The sequence below is a fragment of the Kazachstania africana genome, chromosome 8, assembly GCF_000304475.1.
Source record: "Kazachstania africana CBS 2517 chromosome 8, complete genome".
Taxonomy (NCBI): Eukaryota; Fungi; Ascomycota; class Saccharomycetes; order Saccharomycetales; family Saccharomycetaceae; genus Kazachstania; species Kazachstania africana.
Window position 1 is genome coordinate 544,502 of NC_018947.1, and position 18,907 is coordinate 563,408.

Below are 18,907 nucleotides of genomic sequence, written 5' to 3' on the forward strand. Positions count from 1 at the left end.
TGCTTGTGAATTTTAATACTCATGTCTTTGCTCTTTAATGGGGTTTCAATAAACTGGAACTCTTATACAATTATTAATCCAATATATGCATATGGTTTTGAAAGATAGATACAGCTCTTTCGGAAGGGCAAATGAAAAGTTGGAAAAAAGTGGTTAAATAACTCTTTGGTAGCATATAAAACAGATTATTATAGACAAAACGAAGAAGGACTATCCTATTAACAAATACATTCATAATCTTGACTTGAATATCATTCGAAGTATCAGATGGGCTAATATAAAAGCCCAAATACAAGCAACACTGGGGAAAAAGGGCAACTGTATCATGTGGTAACATCTTCATTCCCACTATCCCAGAGGATTAACGACCAAGAAGCCCATACATACACTTGACTGTTATTAATTTTCATGCTAGACGGTTGCATGTAACATGCAATCCTCAGTTGCTCAACCAAAAAGCGCTCCAAAAATCCAAAAAAAAGTTTTGCCACCCTAATCAAACAATCAGTCACCTCATCAGCTAACCAAGCCCACTAATTAAAAGTTGCTATCGTCTCTGTCACAACGCCAATGGCTTAAATTAGTGACGTTTTCTAAATTTATCATTGAATTTTCATTACCCGACACTGCAAGGACAGTTGAAAAAAAAAGACAACACCATAATCAATACTATGGTAAAGCGTTAGGACTTTTGTTTACAAGATATTACCTCCAACTGAAGTCGATTTATTAAGCCCTATATCAGGACAGGCATATCCTTCTACCTATAGCAACCAAGGCATGATACATAAGAAGGTAGGGGCTGTTGATCCAGTGACCATTGTGATCAAAGAATGTATCAACTTATCTACCGCAATGAGAAAGTACAGCAAGTTTACTTCACAATCTGGAGTGGCTGCATTACTTGGCGGCGGCAGTGATATTTTCAGTAACCAGGATGATGGCCTGGCCACTACATTCAATAATTTATCAAGTACTAAATATAATGATCCATTTTTATCAGGATTCATTCAACTTCGATTGATGCTCAATAAACTGAATGATCTGAATGGCATCGATTCATTGACCCTTTTACAACCATTTTTACTCATTATTAGCACCAGTTCCATATCAGGTTATATCACATCTTTGGCTTTGGACTCATTACAGAAATTTTTCTCACTGAATATTATCAGTGCCAGTTCTAAAAACTACGTTGTAGCTTACAGAGAAGCTGTAAATGCCTTAACACATTGTAGATTTGAAGGATCGCAACAAACTTCAGACGATTCCGTCCTTTTGAAAGTCGTATTATTACTAGATACAATAATCAATTCACAATATGGCGACCATCTATCAGATTCCACAATGTATGATGTCGTTCAAACTATCATGTCATTAGCCTGCAACAAGAGAAGGACAGAAGTCTTGAGAAAAGCTGCTGAAGCAACAATGGTTTCTATCACAGTTAAAATTTTCAGCAAATTAGAGGAATTAGAACCTATAAATACCACTCAAAAATATATCAATGATGAAAGTTACTCAACTAACGTCCTCAAAGCAGATACCATTGGTACAAGCGCTAGTAGTGATAGTCAGTCCATTTTGGTCGATGAATCTGTGCATTCTTTAAGTGACGAGGATAGAGAACACGATACTAATGAAAAAGATCAAGAACCAATAGAATCTGAACCTCAAAAAACCACAGAACAAGAAATACAGAAGCAGGAAGTCGAAGTTTCCAATTCATTGGACCCCGATTATGGCTTACCTGTTATAAAGCAATATTTAACTTTACTTTTATCATTAATTGTCCCAGAAAATCAGGCAAAGCATACAAATAGTACCAGAATATTTGGTTTACAACTTATAAATACAGCTATTGAACTATGTGGCGACAGATTTCCTCTGTATCCTCGACTATTTAGTCTAGTCTCCGATCCGATATTTAAATGTGTTCTTTATATCATCCAAAACACCGATAAACTTTCACTTTTACAAGCAGCTTTACAACTTTTTACAACTTTGGTCATAAATTTGGGAAATCATCTACCAATGCAGATTGAACTAACATTGAGCCGTATATTCTCCATCTTATTGGACGATTCTACGTCACATTCTAAAAAATCAAGCAATGTTAACTCTAGAGATAACAAATCAAAACCAGCTGTTCTTAAAGAATTATTAATTGAACAAATTTCAATATTATGGACAAGATCCCCATCTTTTTTCACATCAACATTTACAAACTTCGATTGTAATTTGGATAGAGCTGATTTATCTATAAATTTCTTAAAAGCATTGACCAGGTTGGCACTACCAGAATCAGCATTAGACTCAACTGAAAGTGTTCCACCGATTTGTCTCGAAGGTTTAGTCTCGTTAATTGATGATATGTACGAGCATATGCAAAGGGTTGATAGAAATGAATATTTAAAGAAAAATTCGACAAACGATAATGAAATTCTGAAACAAAGGGAATTGAAAACAGAGTTCATAAAATGTGCTAAAGTCTTTAATGAAAAACCAAAGAAAGGGATCCCCATGTTAGTTGAAAAGGGTTTTATTAAATCAGAATCTGATGAAGATATTGCCAACTTTCTGTTCGAAAATAATAGTAGAATGAATAAGAAGACAATTGGTCTTCTACTTTGTGATCCAAAACGAGAACTTCTATTGAAAAAGTTTATCAACTTGTTTGATTTCAAAGATCTTAGAGTAGATGAGGCAGTTCGAATTTTGTTGACAAAATTTAGACTACCTGGTGAATCACAACAAATCGAAAGAATCATTGAAGCCTTTTCCATAAGCTACGTAGAAAGTCAAGATTATTCCTCTGGTAATGAAGAGGAAACAGAGGAAGAACCCGTGCAACCAGACTCAGATTCTGTGTTTGTTCTAAGTTATTCCATTATTATGTTGAATACAGATCTCCATAATCCTCAAGTGAGAGAGCACATGTCATTCGAAGATTATTCTAACAATCTGAAAGGCTGCAACAATCAAAAGGATTATCCATTTTGGTACTTGGATAGAATATATTGCTCTATTAGGGATAAAGAAATTGTCATGCCTGAAGAACATCATGGAAATGACAGATGGTTTGAAGATGCATGGAACAATTTAATATCTTCTACTACAGTCATAACTGAAATTCGTAAAGATAACGTTAATGTAATTGATTCCCTAACATCCGTTGAATTGTTACGTTTTGATAGAGCAATTTTCAAACATATCGGATCATCAATTGTAAACACATTTTTCAAAATATACATCGTTGCTACAGATGATCATATCATGAGTAGGATGTTGACAAGTCTGGACAGATGCGCATTTATTGCAGCGTTCTTCAATTTCAAAAAGTTATTCAACGATATTTTGACGTCCATTGCCAAGTTAACAACATTGTTACCAGCTAGTAGTTACGTCACCGGTGCTCCAGGATCTGAGGCTACCGAAGAGGAAAATGCTGAGTCAAATGCTTCGGTTCAACCTACTGTAGAACGGGGATATATTGACATCGATACTATTCCACTCGTTGAAATTACCATGGAAGATTCGAAGCAAAAGATTCCAGTTAGTACACAGGCTGTTAGATTGGGTAAATCTTTCAAAGCTCAACTATGTACTGTTATACTGTTCAGGATAATACAACGGACCAACGACCCATCAATCATGGGTTTAGAATTTATGTCAGATATAGTTAAGATCCTACTATCGTTATTTGAGAATTTGTTGATTTCACCTGACATATTCCCTGATTTACAACAGAGATTGAAAATTGGAAATTTACCTAGGCCACTACCAGAGATTACTATAACGAAAAATAACGAAAATAAAGGTTTATTGTCAACTTTTGCCTCATATTTAAAAGGTGATGAAGAGCCTTCTGATGAAGAAATTGATTCTTCGATAAAAGCGTTGGATTGTATCGCATCAAGTAAAGCTACTTCTTCAATTTTTGGGAATGTGAACATTATAACTCCAACTCTAGTCAGACTATTAATCACCTCAATAAATGTTAACAAGACGGCTGAAAATTCAAGATTTTTCGAAGCTGAAATACTATTCATTATTGAAATATCAGTGGCATTATTATTGGTGAAAAACGATAAGGAGTTGAGTTTAGTTGTTCTTGAAAAATTATGTGAATTAACCGAAATGACTGGTGTTACAAAGAGAACAATTCGCAGATTAGTAACATACAAGTTATTACTAATTTCGGTTATTAAAGGTCAAGAAGAAAAATTGCATTATTTTATTAATGAGGAATTACTGTTGAAAAATGAAATATTCAATCAAAAATTTTTCGCATTGGAACAAGGCATGGAATTGATTAGCATATTATTATCACTGACTGAGATACCAAATTATAGCGAATATGTATTGAAGGATGAAGGCTTCTGGAAAGTTTTGAGAATGATTGCATCGATGCCAGAGCATACACAAGAAATTTATGATTATTTGAATAAAAGAATAATCGGGGATAATAATAACCTTTTGAGTAATGAGAATTTCATGTTTGTTCTTGGCTTGTTAGACGAAATTTCATCAATTGGAGCTATCGGTAGTAAATGGGAACAAGACTATAATAACTCGGTGAAAAGTGGTCATAAGATAAGTAATGAAAATCCATACCAACCTATAGTTGAGATTTCATTAAAATCTATTAATTCTACTGCACGTTTAATTTCATCATCGACTTTAACTAAGAACCAGATAATTGCGATTATACAAGCGCTGGCTCATCAATGCATAAATCCATGTGAACAAATCCGTTCATATGCATTAGTTTCATTAGAAGATGCATTAACAGAAAAAATACGCCTTCCTAATGCGGAGATTACCACATTGGAGGATTTAATTGAAAATGGGTTAGTGACTCTTTTGAATGCTAGTGACAGAAATAAGAAAGATAATATGTCAATTTCTGATATCTTACAAGTTATTTCAAAGGTTTATCTATATCATTTGAGAGAAGGTATAACGACCAATGATACTTTCTTAAAAATCCTGGGGATTTTCAATGCATATGTTGAGATACCAGAAGTTGAGAATGAATTACAACAAGTTATAATAGAAAAGAAAAAAATAGAAAAGACGTTTAATGAAACTGAATCATCGCATGATCAGGAAACAGTCGATCAGATTCAGGATTGATGTACGTTTTGTCGAAACATTCCATATACAAATATATATACTATAAAGATTTCACTTTCTTTACATGCAATTTGTACAGAACGGGATCTTCTTGATTCGGAGAAGGCCGAAAAGCTTAAATGAAAGTGAAAAATGGGAACATCTCATCGGATATATAAAGGTATGAGTAATTGAACTTCTACAATTCCATTTCTCAGTATTGATCTCGAGTGAAAGTGAAATCAGACTATCAAGATGTCTACACAAACATACACAGAAAGAGCCAAGGCTCACCCTAGTGCGGTTGCCTCGAAATTATTGAATATTATGGAAAGTAAGAAGACTAATCTATGTGCATCAATTGACGTCCGTACTACCCAGGAACTGCTCGATATTGTGAGTAAAATTGGACCAAACATCTGTCTTCTAAAGACTCACGTTGATATTTTGGAAGATTTCTCTATGGAAGGTACAGTGAAACCATTAAAGGAGATGAGTAAAAAATTCAATTTCTTAATCTTTGAAGATAGAAAGTTTGCTGATATTGGTAATACAGTGAAGTTACAGTACACTTCTGGCGTGTATAAGATAGTTGAATGGGCTGATATTACTAATGCCCATGGTGTCACTGGTGAAGGTATTGTAAAGGGTCTAAAAGAAGGTGCTAAGGAGAACACTGAGGAACCTAGAGGCCTTTTAATGTTGGCTGAATTATCTTCCAAGGGTTCTTTAGCACATGGTGAATACACAGCTGGTACTGTTAACATTGCTAAGAGCGACAAAGAATTTGTTATCGGATTTATTGCACAAAGAGACATGGGAGGTAGAGAAGAAGGGTACGACTGGTTAATCATGACTCCGGGTGTTGGATTGGACGACAAAGGTGATGCATTAGGCCAACAATACAGGACTGTTGACGATGTCATTTCAACTGGTTCTGATATAATTATCGTTGGAAGAGGATTGTACGGTAAAGGTAGAGATCCGTTAGTTGAAAGTGAACGTTATAAAAAAGCAGGATGGGAAGCATATTTGAAGAGATGTAAATGAAAATAGTAAATAATCACATTCAATGTATTATCACTTCCTATTATTACTATAATTATTGTTCTTAATATTGCCGATGAGGTTACCCTCACTTTAGAGTCACTCACACAATATTTGTCTGGTTTTCACAATCGCTGTGGATTTATTAGAGAAAAGAGAGATTATATAGAATTTTGATCGATATTATAGGAAGAGCAGTGAGATCAGAGCATATTAAGATGGACCAATTGAATGCAAGAGAACAACAAGACTTCCAGAAGCTTGTAGAACAGAAGCAAATGAAAGATTTCATGCGTCTGTACTCTAATTTAGTGGAAAGATGTTTTTCTGATTGTGTTAATGATTTCACATCATCCAAGCTCACTAATAAGGAACAAAGTTGTATATTAAAATGTTCCGAAAAGTTTCTCAAACATAGTGAGAGAGTTGGGCAACGTTTCCAGGAACAAAACGCTGCTTTAGGCCAAGGTTTGCAACGTTAAGATTCAGCTGTGACAGCATGAACAACATCGAATATAATAACCATGTAAATAATAGTATATACATAATTCATAACCATGAACGAAAAATTAATAATGTAGAACAATGATAGTAATCGGTATCGGGTTCAACTGGATGTTTCCATCAGTAGTCCTACGATTGCACTCAACAGACTGCATATCTTCGAAAGATATGCGTCAAATAGAATAACCGTTGCCATTCCCATCAGAAATTGAACTAAATCAATTTCTGTTGTATTTCTGATAACAACGTCCCCCAACAGGAATTGAACTGGTTCCCCAGTAAATCCTCACGGACAGGAGAAGCCTCCAGGCGGAGACTCCCAGGGGAGTAGAGAAGTGAGTCTAACTGTAAGTTAGGCTAACCATTCCACTGTGTTCCACCGAATTTCCCACCTGCTAGGCTGATGAATTTCCCTCCCCATCTGGGAAGACGCGAAGGGAAATTCCTTTTGTAAACAGGTTTCTTAATCGTAGGAATTATCAATGTTCTACGGAAGTTTCGTTCTCAGGACTGGGATTAATTGCCGTAACAACTACGCCAAGTTGTCTAAGAAACGAAGCAATTTTTTAGAGTTAATTTCAACCATATTTCTGCATAATACCCCTTTCTATACAAGCCCAAAATAATTTAGCGTTAAGACATCCATGTGTACGTCAAGTGTAATAATTCTATATGGTGTAGAACAGAAAACTTTTCATAAAGGACGTAAAACTGAAGTCAAATTCATTTGAAATGTATATACCATTGGTAAAAAGATTTATATATATATGTGATCTATTTTTTAGGTTTATTTTGCCATGCAAACCCAACCTGTTTCGCTTTACCGTGCTCTATAATAACATTGAGTACACTGACTATATTGTTTTCCCTCGAATCCCTTACAGCCTGTTTAAAACTCGATTCTAACTCTTCAAGGGTAGTCACATAATAACCTTTCGCACCGAGACCTTGTGCTAGCAGGTCATACCTTGTCTTTTCGCCTAATTTAGTAGCACTGTTGACGTCATTACCATGGTATATTCCTGAGTTATTCATAATTATTATGACAGAACCTAGTTTAAATCTGCATAAGGTTTCAATCTCCATACCAGAAAATCCAAAGGCAGAATCACCTTGGATGAGAATATTATCAAGATTTGGATTGGCCAATCTCGATGCCATCAAATAACCTAGTCCAACACCCATTGTGCCATTTGTACCTGCATCGAGTCTGCGCAATGGGAAAGAAGTTGAAAATGAAATTCTGGCTTTATCCATCGTGTTTGCTCCCTCGAATATCAACATTGTTGATTCATCGTCTATCAGGGGGGATATCTTACCATAGACGGTGTTATAATTTAATTCTGCTGTTTCGTCCTTTGGTTTCTCCAATTCCTGTAATTTCGATCTATTTGATTCAATTTTAGATATTAACTCTTTTGAAGGAGTATTATGTTTGTAGTCCGGATACTTTTTGACGAGTTCCTCCGTTATTGAAGTGATGGTTAAATCCAGATCACCGAGTAAAGAAAGATTTACATGATTCATGTTGTTATGACCAAGAGTTTCAGGATCATTATCACATTGAATGAAAATGGCACTAGTTTTCCATTTAGGAGATTCAGCATAGTGTAATATCCAATTTAATCTTGCTCCAAATACAAGTATAATATCTGCATTTGCTAAGGCAAATGATCTTGCTGATGAAACATTACACATGTGATTATCAGGAACGACACCCTTTGCCATTGGTGTTGGTAAAAATGGTAAATTAAATTTGTCAATGAAGGTTCTTACTTCACTTGAATAATATACAGAACCTTTCCCTATCACGACCAGTACTTTCTTATCTTGAGATTTGGCGTCTACAATCAACCTTGAAATCTTGCTGACAGTAGTTTGATCAGGCGATGATTTGATTTTGTCGATGGTAACTTCATCATCCCAGTTACTCTTACCTTCGAGCAATGAGTTACTTTCTATCAGTATACCGGGAAAATCGATATAAGTGACCCCAAAAGTTCCTTGAATAGCATGGTTAAATGCATTGAAGACCACATTTTCCATGTTTTCACCGGTCAATTTACCTTTAAACTTGACATAATTGCCTAATAGGGAGATCTGATCCAATTCCTGGAACGCACCTTTATATTGCTCATTACCATTATCATTACTGCCTGCAATGACAACCAAGGGCCACTTATTATATGTTGAATTGTACATCCCTGGCAAAGCGTGTATCAAACCAGGACCGCCAACAACCAGCAATACGCCGGGTCTATTAGTCAGATACCCATAGGCACTAGCAGCATACGAGGCAGCTTGTTCGTTACGGCACGATATAAATTTGATTCCCTGATTTATAAACTCGTTTGCTAAAGTAACAATCGGGATACCGACTATCCCAAAAACGGTGTCCACACCGTACTGCTTCAACAGCTTGGTGAACTTCTCAACAACTGTAATCTCACCGGGCATCATTAGATTGCTTGGTGTGTCGAATTAGTGATATGTCTGTCATTAAGAAACTTTCACCTTTATATATGTAGAAAAGAGTTCGGAACAAGAGCCGGATGTCTTCGATCCGAAGCTCATCTCAATGAGCCAATATGTAAAATGTAGCAACAAGTAGATACGTTTTATATAGGTTGGAGGGGCGTTAGATATATCTTATAGTACGTCCAGTACATTTTCAGCAGAGATGTCCGTTTCTTTGTCACGCAGTTCGATCATTTGTGAGATTTTGCAACGTAAATTCATAATTTCATCATCTTTGAAATCGCTCATCTTAAGGGTGTGACTGCAACCAGCTTGTGGGCATTCTCTCTTACCGTCACGGGTGCCCTTCAGATAGTTTTCAATACCTATTTTATCGAAAACATGGCCACATTTCGTTGAAATCATGGGTCTTTCAAAAGGCTTACAAGTAATCGGACAGATCAATTCGATTTGTCCTCCATTTATTATTAGATCGTCTTCATCTTCATTTTCATCTGGAATGATACACGTTGGGTCTTTCAATATGTACGGGAGTATCTTCAATATCTTGCTTGTAGAGGTTGTAGGAGCTCTGGAAGTTGTAGCGTTGTTTGATTCTTGTAAACACTCTTTATACGTTTCAGATAACTTCGGAGCTGATAGCTTGTTTGAAGCATACTCTGACCATGTCTTTAAGTTAACTTCCTCGCAATTCTCATTAGCTATCTTATATTTTTGTTTTGATTCTGATAGTGATAAATTCTGAGCCTTAGCTTGAAATTGTGAATCCATTAGAACCTGATAACAATCATTTAATTGATTAATTAAATTGGAAAGGGTTTCGAATTCTAAAAAATTACTCATTGTAATAATTTGATCTATTGTCTCTTTGAACTGTTTCTCGCATGTAGAATACAGGAGAGACGAGTCTATCGGATGTAAATCGTGGAAATATTTGTTTGAATGTCTATGCAAGGGCACGGAATCTGGTAAAAGCTTTCCACTAGCCATATTTATACGTAGTTCTTCCTGTTTTGTTACTTTTAAATGTTATTAGCAGGTTTTCATATTTTATCAATGATGAAAAACACTTATATATTAGATGAAAAGAACGAACGAAGAAGAGTAAAGAAACGTGAAAGAATGGAGCCCATCGTTGCGGAATTGATTGTATTGCAACTAATTTACAACATGCTTTTGCCCAAGTTGACAAAATCCAGCGATGGAACGGTGCAAGAAGATGACTTAGTGATGAATAACACTATCAAATTGTCGTTGGTAAAACTAACGAATGAAATACAGAATAATATCATTGTGAATCGGATTGATGAGTATACGAAACTGAATATCAATGACATATTAAAGATTATCAAGGAGTTGTTCCCGCTGCAGAGGATTATTGTTGTGGATGGGCAGTTGAGTTTCCAAAATTTGAAAATTGTAGAAATTAAAAAATTGATCCTAGACAAATACGAAACGTTTAAGACTAAACAGATTGAGGCTATCACCGAATTGGAAGATAAGATCTTGAGTGAAGATACCACGACAACTGCGTCGCAACCTCATATACAGACAAAGGCCACTACGATAAAGAAAAACGTCGACCCAAGGCGTGAAAAGTTGTTACAATTGTACAGAGACACTGTGCTGAACAAGTTGCAACATAAGAACAAGATTCTTGACAAATTATATGAGAATTTCAACGAAAATTCGAGCAAAATTGTGAATGAATTGTTAAATTTGGACCAAATTAAGACAACAACGCCCGTAAGCGTGCATAACTTGCAATTAATCCTGCAAAAATCAATCAGTGATGGGATTATGTGCAATGTAGCATATTCTCCACAGTGGCAAATCGCGAGAAAGTCGCAGACTGAACTCAATGATACCGTTGAATTCATGCGTAGAGCATTAGAATGAAGCTTTTTACCACATCGCTTTTCTCGAAATTTGAAAAATAAACATTAGATAATTCAGCTTTTAAAGAGCAAGAAACAGAGAAGATAAGTAATAAGAATGGGTACCTTTGATCGTTGGAAGAAGGCAGAGTTGCTTGATTTGGTAAACAAATTGAAATTGGACGATGTTTCGTTCAATTTGAAGAAAATGGATATGATTAAAGTTATAGAAGATCATCTGAGTAGGTTAGGCGAACCCTTGGACACTGAGGTGGAATTTCCTGAATTGAAGTCGTTCTATGCTGTGGAGACGTCGTCCTCGTCATCGGATGATGAGGAAGAGACGAGTAAAGGGGAGAGGAATGTTTGGAAATGTGTCGTTCATGCCAACGAAAATGTACAGGATTTCCTCTCGTCAGTGGCTACACTGATGACGATATTCTATGGTTTAGAACTGTTCAAATTGATTCACAGCGTAGCTATTGATAAAGATGGTTTCAAATTGATCCTGGTGTGGTTTGTCGCACACGTGGTGGTCCCAGTATTGGCAAGTTACTACATCAATTTTGTCAGATACGATTTGATGATGGAATTCGATCCATTTACAATCAATATTCTCAAGGCACTCATCTCTTTGGCCATGAAGAATGCCACCTGCCACGAATTCAAGGCTATCTACCATTCGGTAGGTGAATTGTCTATGATCTTTTCTGTTGTCGGACTCTTGATTACATTCTACGTATACTAAGTAACGATTATATAACTCCTTTATCTATCCCCCCCTCGTGTACTATTACTCAAATGGACCATCTACCGTCAATTTAGAAGCGTCTTCAGGCAGCTTTAATGTAATACTACCACCACATCACGTGCGCGATAATTGCCATTTACTCTAAGCTAAAAAATTTTCTGTTAGTAGAAGAGAAGTTTTACACTGTTTGAATGAGTTTCAGAGTGAGGATATAGAAAGGTGTTAAGATGTTAGATATGAGTACGGCAGATCCACAGCTGTTTGTTGGGTATGGGATCCAACTGGAGTTGAAAGACGGGAAGATTATCCAGGGGAAGATCAATAAGATTACTCAGAAAGGTTTGACTTTAAACGATGTTAAGTTCAATGATGGTGGTAGATCTAACGTTTTCAAGATCAGAGCGTCAAGATTGAAGGATTTGAAAGTGTTATCCTTGCCCTCGAAGAAACAGCAACAGCAACAGCAGCAACAGCAACAGCAACAGCAGCAACAGCAACAGCAGCAACAGCAACAGCAGTCACGGGGAGATTGGATGGATGATGATGTTACCAAGATTAAGAATCAACAGGATTTTGATTTCCAATCTAATTTGAATATGTTTGATAAGAAACAGATTTTTGATCAATTGAAACAGAATGATAACATTGAATCATCTAAGAGATTAGTATCACATAATGTAAATAAACAAGACTTTGATCATGATGAATATGTCCTATCAAAACATGACGAATGGAACAAGATATCATCTGAACAAGATGATGATAATGAGGTTGACGATGATGATGACGACGAGGATTATGATGATGACGATGATGAATACTTACCCATAACGAAATCTATCAATATAACCCATCTTTTAAATTCGTCCACAACAAATGATGAATCGCTTTCTAAATTACAACAATTAATCATCAATGAGACGAATTCTTCTTCACATCATTTCATTAAGAATCCGAGAACTGATCAAATGGTCCCAATGATTACACCAATTGAAATATTAGAAATTGAAAGAATCACTAATGATAGTTTCCAAATAACAACATTAAATGAAATCTTTGCCATGAATCTTTCATATTTAATCAAGTACAAATTTTTTGGTGGTTGGAAAAGACTTAACTCACAAAATAATAACCCTGAACCATTGATTTTAATTACTATATCAGAATTTAATAGATCTGGTCTTAGAGCCATCACTTTAGCACGCTTCTTAAGTCAACTGAACCAAATCAGAGTCATAGTATTGTTCCCCAATTATAAGAAAACCGTAACGGTAAACAAAGAATTCAATTTACAGTTCGAAATTTTCAAGAAATGTGGTGGTAAAGTAATAAACTCTATTAAAAATTTGAATGCTACATTAAGTAAATTAAATAGTCCCATCGAGTTGATCATCGATGCCATTCAAGGGTTTGACTTCAATTTAAACGATCTCGACGATGCCAATCAGTATAAGATCATTGAAATAATCAATTGGATGAACAATAAAACTAAACATACAGCAGCCAAGATTTGGTCATTTGATCTTCCATCCGGTCACGACAGTTCTACAGGTTACAAAAACTTCGAAGAAGCCATCACAAAGATCGACAAGATTGTATGTACCTATTCCTGGCCACTAACCTGTACAAATATTTTGAGACAAACTATTACTAGCGATAAAGATAATGTCATTTTAATCGATTGCGGAATCCCAAAAAACGTCTACTTGGAGAAAAATTCTCTGCGCAAATTTTACAACATTGATACTTTCGTTGAATCTGGTGCCATAGAGCTCACCATATGAGTCGTGAGACCCCACTGTGGTCGTGTAATTCTTTAGCAATATATAAACACATATATACTGTTTATCATTGAAAAAAGTGTTTCTGGGTAACTTTTTTTTTGACCGGGAAAATATAAAAAAATAGCAAAGGGGACTAAAGAAAAATTTATTTATTTATCTTTTGATTGATAGCAAAGTTGACACAAATTTCAATTGGGATATCAACGGTGTTGGCTTTTTCCTACTTGAGATGGGGGTCTGTTGCAGTTGTTTAAAGAATCCGCAAGGTAATTATGTCGGGAATAATGGTGTGACCAGCACGTCTGCAGATGATTCTAGTATCTTACCTATTGCAGATAATGAAAGAGAGGCCGTTACCAAATTATTGAGTTATTTAGAAGATAAAGATAACCTTGATTTCTATTCAGGAGGTCCATTAAAGGCATTAACGACGTTAGTGTATTCGGATAATCTGAATTTACAGAGAAGTGCAGCTTTGGCGTTTGCTGAAATAACGGAAAAATACGTTAAACAAGTGAATAGAGATGTATTAGAACCTATTTTGATACTTTTACAGAATAATGATCCTCAGATCCAAGTTGCTGCCTGTGCTGCTTTGGGAAATCTAGCGGTGAATAATGAAAATAAGTTGCTAATTGTGGAAATGGGGGGTCTTGAACCTCTTATCAGTCAAATGATGGGTGATAACGTCGAGGTACAGTGTAATGCTGTCGGTTGTATTACTAATCTGGCCACTAGAGACGATAATAAACACAAGATTGCCACTTCTGGAGCGCTAGTGCCCTTAACAAAATTGGCTAAATCAAAACATATTAGAGTTCAAAGAAATGCAACGGGTGCTCTATTAAATATGACGCATTCTGGTGAAAATAGAAGAGAACTGGTAAATGCCGGTGCTGTTCCAATACTTGTACAATTATTATCGTCTTCTGATCCTGATGTTCAATATTATTGTACTACCGCATTATCTAACATCGCGGTAGATGAAGAAAATAGACAAAAACTATCACAAAATGAACCAAGATTGGTGTCTAAGTTGGTCAATTTGATGGATTCAACTTCTTCAAGGGTGAAATGTCAAGCTACTTTAGCTTTACGAAATCTAGCATCGGACACTAGTTATCAATTAGAAATTGTTAGAGCAGGCGGATTACCACATTTAGTTAAATTAATTCAAAGCGATTCCATACCTTTAATTCTTGCGAGTGTAGCATGCATCAGAAACATTTCAATTCATCCATTAAATGAAGGTCTCATAGTGGATGCAGGTTTCTTAAAACCTTTAGTACATCTATTAGATTATAAGGACTCCGAAGAAATTCAATGTCATGCTGTTTCCACTTTAAGAAATCTGGCCGCATCATCGGAAAAGAATCGTAAAGAATTTTTTGAAAGTGGTGCCATTGAAAAATGTAAAGAATTAGCTCTAAATTCTCCAATCAGTGTGCAAAGTGAAATTTCTGCATGTTTTGCTATCTTAGCTTTGGCAGATGGTTCTAAGTTGGATCTATTAAATTCAGATATTCTAACTTCTTTAATCCCAATGACATTTTCAGAAAATCAAGAAGTTTCAGGTAATTCTGCTGCTGCTTTAGCTAATTTATGCTCAAGAATCAACACTTATAATAAAATTATTGAATGTTGGCAAACACCAAACGGTGGTATTCGTGGATTTTTAATAAGATTCTTGAAAAGTGATTACGCAACTTTTGAACATATTGCTCTTTGGACAATTTTACAATTATTGGAAAGTCACAATAATGAAATTCTAGGCTTCTTTAAAAATGATAATGAATTAATTGAAGATGTGAAGAAAATGTCGGAAACTACTTTTGAAAGATTGCAAAGATCTGGTATTGATGTTAATAGACAATCAACTAGCGACGAAAATAACGAATCTAGCAACCATCTTGATAATGATGAAATGAGTAATTCAAGAAGTTCTGAGCCTTTTGAGGATGCAAGTTTAGAACTATACAACATTACGCAGCAAATTTTGGAATTTTTGAATTAGGTGTAATGAGCATGTTTTAAAAGAAGAAAAAAATAGCCCCAGGTACTGGGCTAATAGACAATATCAGATAACAGTTTTTTTCTCTTTGTTGGAAAGGAACTTAAAATGCTATAAACGTTCATACTGCATCAACCAAAAAAAAAAAAAAAAAACATAGGGCATAGTTGTAATATCATGATTTTTGTCGATTAATTGGATTATCCTGTTATTGTTATCATTTTTATTGTATATACAGATAATCAACAAATTATACAAAGAAAAACTAAAAATAAATAATACTAATAATAAATTAATTCATGGACTCTGAACCATAGTATCATCTTAATGCCTGATGAACACTATACCTGTGTAAATTGTTTATCTCTTGTTCCTTGAAAAAAAATTGGGTGTATTTGAAATAAAAAAGGTCCTACCCGGATTCGAACCGGGGTTGGTCGGATCAAAACCGACAGTGATGACCACTACACTATAGAACCGTGAAATTCGAATTTTGAAGTTAAAATTACCATATGTTTTATTATAATCGATACAAGCCAATCTAAGTCTAGATAGGCTAGTAAATAATGATGTCCCAATTACACGAGATTGTAAAGTAAGTCCTACAACTATCAATACTACATGATCAGCAACATTGTGATAGTACCGTAGTAATAGTACAGATTGTCAGACAAGAATATTATGGATTGGTAAATGACAACGAATAATGTGAATAAAATAGTTCAACAAAACAAGAGAAGTCGCACCTATATTCTCATAAAGTATCAAGACGAAGTTATCAATTTTTAGGAAGCTACTAAAAAAATTAATCAGTCTAAAAACCCAGAATGGACATGTACACGTAGCTACTCTCAGCATAACCAGCAGTTTGCTTTTTTGATGATGTGAAGATATTTATTTTAGATTGTTTGAAAAAGAAACTGTATTATTAGTACGTAAGTAAATTTAAAATCAAAAGTAATACTCGAAAATATTTATGTATGTCCCCATATTGATATTACAGTACACTTTCTTGGTAATGAAAAGCTGTACCTAGGCTAATTTGATAAGTTGTTGTTATCAATAAGGGGCCGACGATAGTCCCTGGGTAAGTTATTTTCTTCGTATATTTAATCTAGCAGCAATGGAAAGAACTCTTAATGAGGAAAAAATAAATTTGAGAATAGTCCTCCAAGAGTTGGTACGTATCAATTGAACATGTGAAACTGGCAGCGATGCATATCTAGTTGCTTTTTGTTTTATAATACTTAATCTCTATATTGTTGGAAATGGAAGATACAAAAGCAGTTGAGTTACAACAATTAAACTTTAAGGAGAGCTATTCAACATGCTATTTGATTTTGGTTTCTCATAATATAGTAATAGCATCTTCTTGAAAGTTTGGTCAGTATCTCATTTCAGAATGTCCTCCTTCATAATAGATAAGACAATAGGGCTTACAAGAAGCAAGTAGATTTGTACAAGGCAGCGATTATTTATTTGAGCCAACAGAAACGTTTTGTCTTATATTTTTTTATGTAACAGAAGAATATAAAAAACTATACCTATGAATAGAAACAAAAAATTATAAGTCCAACTAAAAAAAATGTATCAAAAATATCTCATACTGTCAAATATAATAATTAATCAGCTAATGTAGAATTCGAAATTTTTCTTTTTCTATCTAATTTTCCTTTTATCTCCAATTCAGCACTATTGATGGTTGTGCTTGTCTTTCAAATGATCGGCAATTCTTGTGACAACTTCCTCTTGCGATAGCTTGTTGCTAATATGCTGAAACAAATAAGAAAATTGATTCTTTGCTGCAGCAATTCTTGCACTAAGAAGTCTCTTCCTCTGTTTCTCTCTCTCAGTATGAGACATAGAGGTAGAGCCAAAATTTGTCATTAGTCCAAAATTGTCGTCAAATAAAGCAGGCAAGTATTCCTTTAAAATTGCTATTTTGTTAGCTATTCTTCTCTTTCTATTTCTTTCACGTAGATTATGTTTTAAACGTTGTTCACAGTTTCTTGGCTTTCTTCCTCTTTTTTTTAAAGCCATGGGAGGTTGTTCTAGATATGCACCTGGGGGCGGAATAGCAATATTTTTATTCTTTTTTAAAGAAGTATTTAAAGTGGCAATATCTTTCATGGAGTGGCAAAAATCTTCGAAATCTTTTGTTAATTTCCCTAGACCACCAAAGGTATTCTTCGTGGAAGCACCTTTGTCATCTGAGATCATAGCTTGGTAGCTTACTCTCTCTCCTTCAACTTCACTATTGACTAGCTCATCCAAAGTCAAGTCATCTAGCGTAAATTCTTCAGAAGAGGTTTCTTGCATGGAATAGATATTCGAGAAATCTGTATTGACTCCATCGAAAAGTGACGAAGGTGTGATTGAAGAATTTTCCAAGTTTGATGGTCCAAAAGAAACAAATGAAGTGTCTTCATCAGAAAATAAATCGGTTGTTCCCGTCTGAGAAGCGTCACTTTTGGTAGTAAGCTCTGGTAAAGGGCTCAATAAAAATTCTAGTGGATTAAAAGTATCTTTGTCCAACAATGTTTGTCTTGTGCCGTCGCCTTCAAAAGCAGATTGCTCGATATATGAACACATTATATTGAAATCGGTATTTTCCTGCATAATGCGTTGAATCAATAGCTAAGGTATATTAATTTAAGTTTACGTTGTTTCGAAGTAAAACGTTTTCAACAAGAAATAATGTCAAGAATCAGTAAACATTGCTACTATTTATATTTTTACTTGCACTACTTAGTACCATTAAGGATGGTTGTATATTACCCCTTCTCTATCCTTAAGTAAAGTAGTTGATGTTCCTGTTAATGTACTTTGATGCCCTTACACACATTTTTTCATTACTGTCCCTACTGTCGCCCTAGCCGAAAGAGGAAAGTTGACACATGATCCCCTACGGAGGACAAAAGAGAATGCTGTCAAAATACGCAAAAGGTATTATAAATGACGCTACTCATAAAGCCCGACTCACTATGGCTATTGGAATGTTTTTGTGTCATACTAATTAATTTCCTCGAGAACCCTAGGGGAAACGCCAAGAATCTTATTAAAGCCGTTTTCTACAACAATAGAGCGTAACGCCAAGAAGTTGGACCCTCGTTTCCCAGATTTTTTGGCCCAATACATCAATAAAAGAGGTATAATTCCTACGATGTTTCAGTGTGACTTTAAAAGTACTATTTGTTTTCCCTTTCTGATGACTTTATCAGGGTCCCTTCGTCATGCCCGATGAACGTGATGAGTCATGCATCGAAAATTAGGTGCCTGCAAAGGAAAAAAAATCATTCCTCTGTTGGTAGGGACTTTAGTGTTTGATACACTTCGA

General features: G+C 35.2%; 10 protein-coding genes and 1 non-coding gene across 11 annotated transcripts; 7 read left to right on the forward strand and 4 right to left on the reverse strand.

The window, feature by feature from the left end:
• Window positions 1–780: 780 nt before the first annotated feature.
• Window positions 781–5,139, forward strand: GEA2 (Arf family guanine nucleotide exchange factor GEA2; the record flags this gene model as incomplete). The annotated part of the gene is made up of 1 exon (XM_003958781.1): window positions 781–5,139. The coding sequence occupies one exon, from the start codon at window positions 781–783 to the stop codon at window positions 5,137–5,139; it is 4,359 nt and encodes a 1,452-aa protein (XP_003958830.1).
• A 234-nt stretch (window positions 5,140–5,373) lies between these two features.
• Window positions 5,374–6,168, forward strand: URA3 (orotidine-5'-phosphate decarboxylase; the record flags this gene model as incomplete). Its single annotated transcript, XM_003958782.1, has 1 exon — window positions 5,374–6,168. The coding sequence occupies one exon, from the start codon at window positions 5,374–5,376 to the stop codon at window positions 6,166–6,168; it is 795 nt and encodes a 264-aa protein (XP_003958831.1).
• A 215-nt stretch (window positions 6,169–6,383) lies between these two features.
• On the forward strand, window positions 6,384–6,647 carry TIM9 (protein transporter TIM9; the record flags this gene model as incomplete). The annotated part of the gene is made up of 1 exon (XM_003958783.1): window positions 6,384–6,647. One exon carries the CDS (start codon window positions 6,384–6,386, stop codon window positions 6,645–6,647), a length of 264 nt encoding a protein of 87 aa, XP_003958832.1.
• Window positions 6,648–7,443: 796 nt separating this feature from the next.
• Window positions 7,444–9,126, reverse strand: PXP1 (putative indolepyruvate decarboxylase family protein; the record flags this gene model as incomplete). Its single annotated transcript, XM_003958784.1, has 1 exon — window positions 7,444–9,126. The coding sequence occupies one exon, from the start codon at window positions 9,124–9,126 to the stop codon at window positions 7,444–7,446; it is 1,683 nt and encodes a 560-aa protein (XP_003958833.1).
• Window positions 9,127–9,318: 192 nt separating this feature from the next.
• On the reverse strand, window positions 9,319–10,137 carry MMS21 (SUMO ligase MMS21; the record flags this gene model as incomplete). The annotated part of the gene is made up of 1 exon (XM_003958785.1): window positions 9,319–10,137. The coding sequence occupies one exon, from the start codon at window positions 10,135–10,137 to the stop codon at window positions 9,319–9,321; it is 819 nt and encodes a 272-aa protein (XP_003958834.1).
• A 132-nt stretch (window positions 10,138–10,269) lies between these two features.
• Window positions 10,270–11,046, forward strand: EAF5 (Eaf5p; the record flags this gene model as incomplete). The annotated part of the gene is made up of 1 exon (XM_003958786.1): window positions 10,270–11,046. The coding sequence occupies one exon, from the start codon at window positions 10,270–10,272 to the stop codon at window positions 11,044–11,046; it is 777 nt and encodes a 258-aa protein (XP_003958835.1).
• A 96-nt stretch (window positions 11,047–11,142) lies between these two features.
• On the forward strand, window positions 11,143–11,772 carry GTT3 (Gtt3p; the record flags this gene model as incomplete). Its single annotated transcript, XM_003958787.1, has 1 exon — window positions 11,143–11,772. One exon carries the CDS (start codon window positions 11,143–11,145, stop codon window positions 11,770–11,772), a length of 630 nt encoding a protein of 209 aa, XP_003958836.1.
• Window positions 11,773–12,011: 239 nt separating this feature from the next.
• On the forward strand, window positions 12,012–13,559 carry EDC3 (Edc3p; the record flags this gene model as incomplete). Its single annotated transcript, XM_003958788.1, has 1 exon — window positions 12,012–13,559. The coding sequence occupies one exon, from the start codon at window positions 12,012–12,014 to the stop codon at window positions 13,557–13,559; it is 1,548 nt and encodes a 515-aa protein (XP_003958837.1).
• A 229-nt stretch (window positions 13,560–13,788) lies between these two features.
• Window positions 13,789–15,573, forward strand: VAC8 (protein anchor VAC8; the record flags this gene model as incomplete). Its single annotated transcript, XM_003958789.1, has 1 exon — window positions 13,789–15,573. The coding sequence occupies one exon, from the start codon at window positions 13,789–13,791 to the stop codon at window positions 15,571–15,573; it is 1,785 nt and encodes a 594-aa protein (XP_003958838.1).
• Window positions 15,574–15,977: 404 nt separating this feature from the next.
• KAFR0Htrna8Q lies at window positions 15,978–16,049 on the reverse strand. Its single transcript has one exon. It is a non-coding gene; the product is annotated as a tRNA-Gln (tRNA).
• Window positions 16,050–17,262: 1,213 nt separating this feature from the next.
• On the reverse strand, window positions 17,263–18,189 carry KAFR0H02950 (helix-loop-helix domain-containing protein; the record flags this gene model as incomplete). Its single annotated transcript, XM_003958790.1, has 1 exon — window positions 17,263–18,189. The coding sequence occupies one exon, from the start codon at window positions 18,187–18,189 to the stop codon at window positions 17,263–17,265; it is 927 nt and encodes a 308-aa protein (XP_003958839.1).
• Between the last annotated feature and the right edge of the window lie 718 nt (window positions 18,190–18,907).